Source organism: Penaeus monodon, chromosome 24 (assembly GCF_015228065.2).
Source record: "Penaeus monodon isolate SGIC_2016 chromosome 24, NSTDA_Pmon_1, whole genome shotgun sequence".
NCBI lineage: Eukaryota > Metazoa > Arthropoda > Malacostraca > Decapoda > Penaeidae > Penaeus > Penaeus monodon.
In genome coordinates, this window is record NC_051409.1 from 39,479,848 (window position 1) to 39,481,241 (window position 1,394).

The 1,394-nt window shown below is 57.9% G+C and overlaps 1 protein-coding gene across 8 annotated transcripts in view; it reads left to right on the forward strand.

The window, feature by feature from the left end:
* LOC119588791 (ELAV-like protein 1) overlaps positions 1–1,388 on the forward strand; it is a gene marked incomplete at its 5' end in the record, with an annotated part of 73,233 nt that extends 71,845 nt beyond the window's left edge. For all 8 annotated transcript variants that reach the window (XM_037937436.1, XM_037937438.1, XM_037937440.1 and 5 more), the window contains 1 exon segment: positions 492–1,388. In XM_037937436.1, coding sequence (XP_037793364.1) covers positions 492–816 — 325 coding nt within the window.
* Between the last annotated feature and the right edge of the window lie 6 nt (positions 1,389–1,394).

The window sequence follows — 1,394 nt, forward strand, 5'->3', positions numbered from 1 at the left end:
CAAGTAACCCAAAGATACTCAATGATGCGGGGCAAGAATTTAATTTTAATTGTATTTGTTTGTTTCCATCATTCAATGTTTGAGACAAGGCGGTGGTGGGACATCCCATACTCCCCCTCCCCCTCCCCCCCGGCACGGGCATGGCTGGAAAAGGGATGACTGTAATCTATCACACGACTTTGTTCACTTACGTCATATCATGTTATAATTACAGCCTCTTTCAATTTGCCTTTAACAAAAAAAAAGACAGATTTTCATGAATAAGTTTCATCATACTTGCAATATTTTTCCTAAGAAAAGAGCTCACCCAGTTTTTTTGTGTGCATCTCTCTTGTACATCTGTTTCGTAATGTATCCCTCTCTCCTTTGGCCAAAGTAGGGCAGTTGAGTTGCTTGACTAACGAGAGAGTGGGCGTAGTGTTAGGCAGTGGGCGAGGCGGTCCCGACGCCCTGGTCCCGCACACGCTAACCGGGGATGGTGTTCTCCGCAGGTATTCCCCAGGCTCGGGTGATAACCTGCTGGGGAACTCCCTCCTTCCCGGCAGCGCCCTCAACGGCTCCGGCTGGTGCATATTCGTGTATAACCTGGCCCCCGAGACCGAGGAGAACATCCTGTGGCAGCTGTTCGGGCCCTTCGGCGCGGTGCAGAACGTGAAGGTGATCCGGGACCTGCAGACCAACAAGTGCAAGGGCTTCGGCTTCGTGACGATGACCAACTACGACGAGGCGGTGGTGGCCATCCAGTCGCTCAACGGCTACACGCTGGGCAACCGCGTCCTCCAAGTGTCGTTCAAGACCAACAAGCACAAGAGTTAAGGTGGTGGTCCCTCCAGACGTCCGGGCTCCAGCCGCCGTGCCGCAGCCCGGGGGCCGGCTGCCGCGCCCTCCCTCCGGGGCGGGCGCGCCACACGGCCCCCGGCGGCGTGGCCAGGACACGGGGGCCATGTGCTAGTCAGGGCCTCGCGAGGACCCCGGGCGACCCACTCCGCTCCCCGGCAGCAGCAGCGCCCGGCTCGCGTGGGCCGGCCCGGGCTGGGGCCATGGCCGCCGGAGGTCGCCGCGGCCCCTGGGTCCCGCCCCCTGCTGCCCGGACTGGGCCCCTCCCCCTGCCGTGGCGGGGGGAGCGCGGAGGGCGTCTGGCGCCCGCACCCCGCCATCCAAATATATGTATATTAGAACGTACTTACTACAAACACTTTATCAAGAGTCATATGACCGTATTATCCCAAAGCAGAACTAGTCGGCTAAGTGAGTATGTATCACAAGGTGCTAGTTGCACTAAGGCCAGTAGTGGGCTCGGTCCCGAGTGCCGCTCTTCGCTGATATCATTATACTGTAAGTTGTCAAGTTGTCGAGTCCTCAAAACCGCGAGTGTGAATGGGTTCGCGCTGACC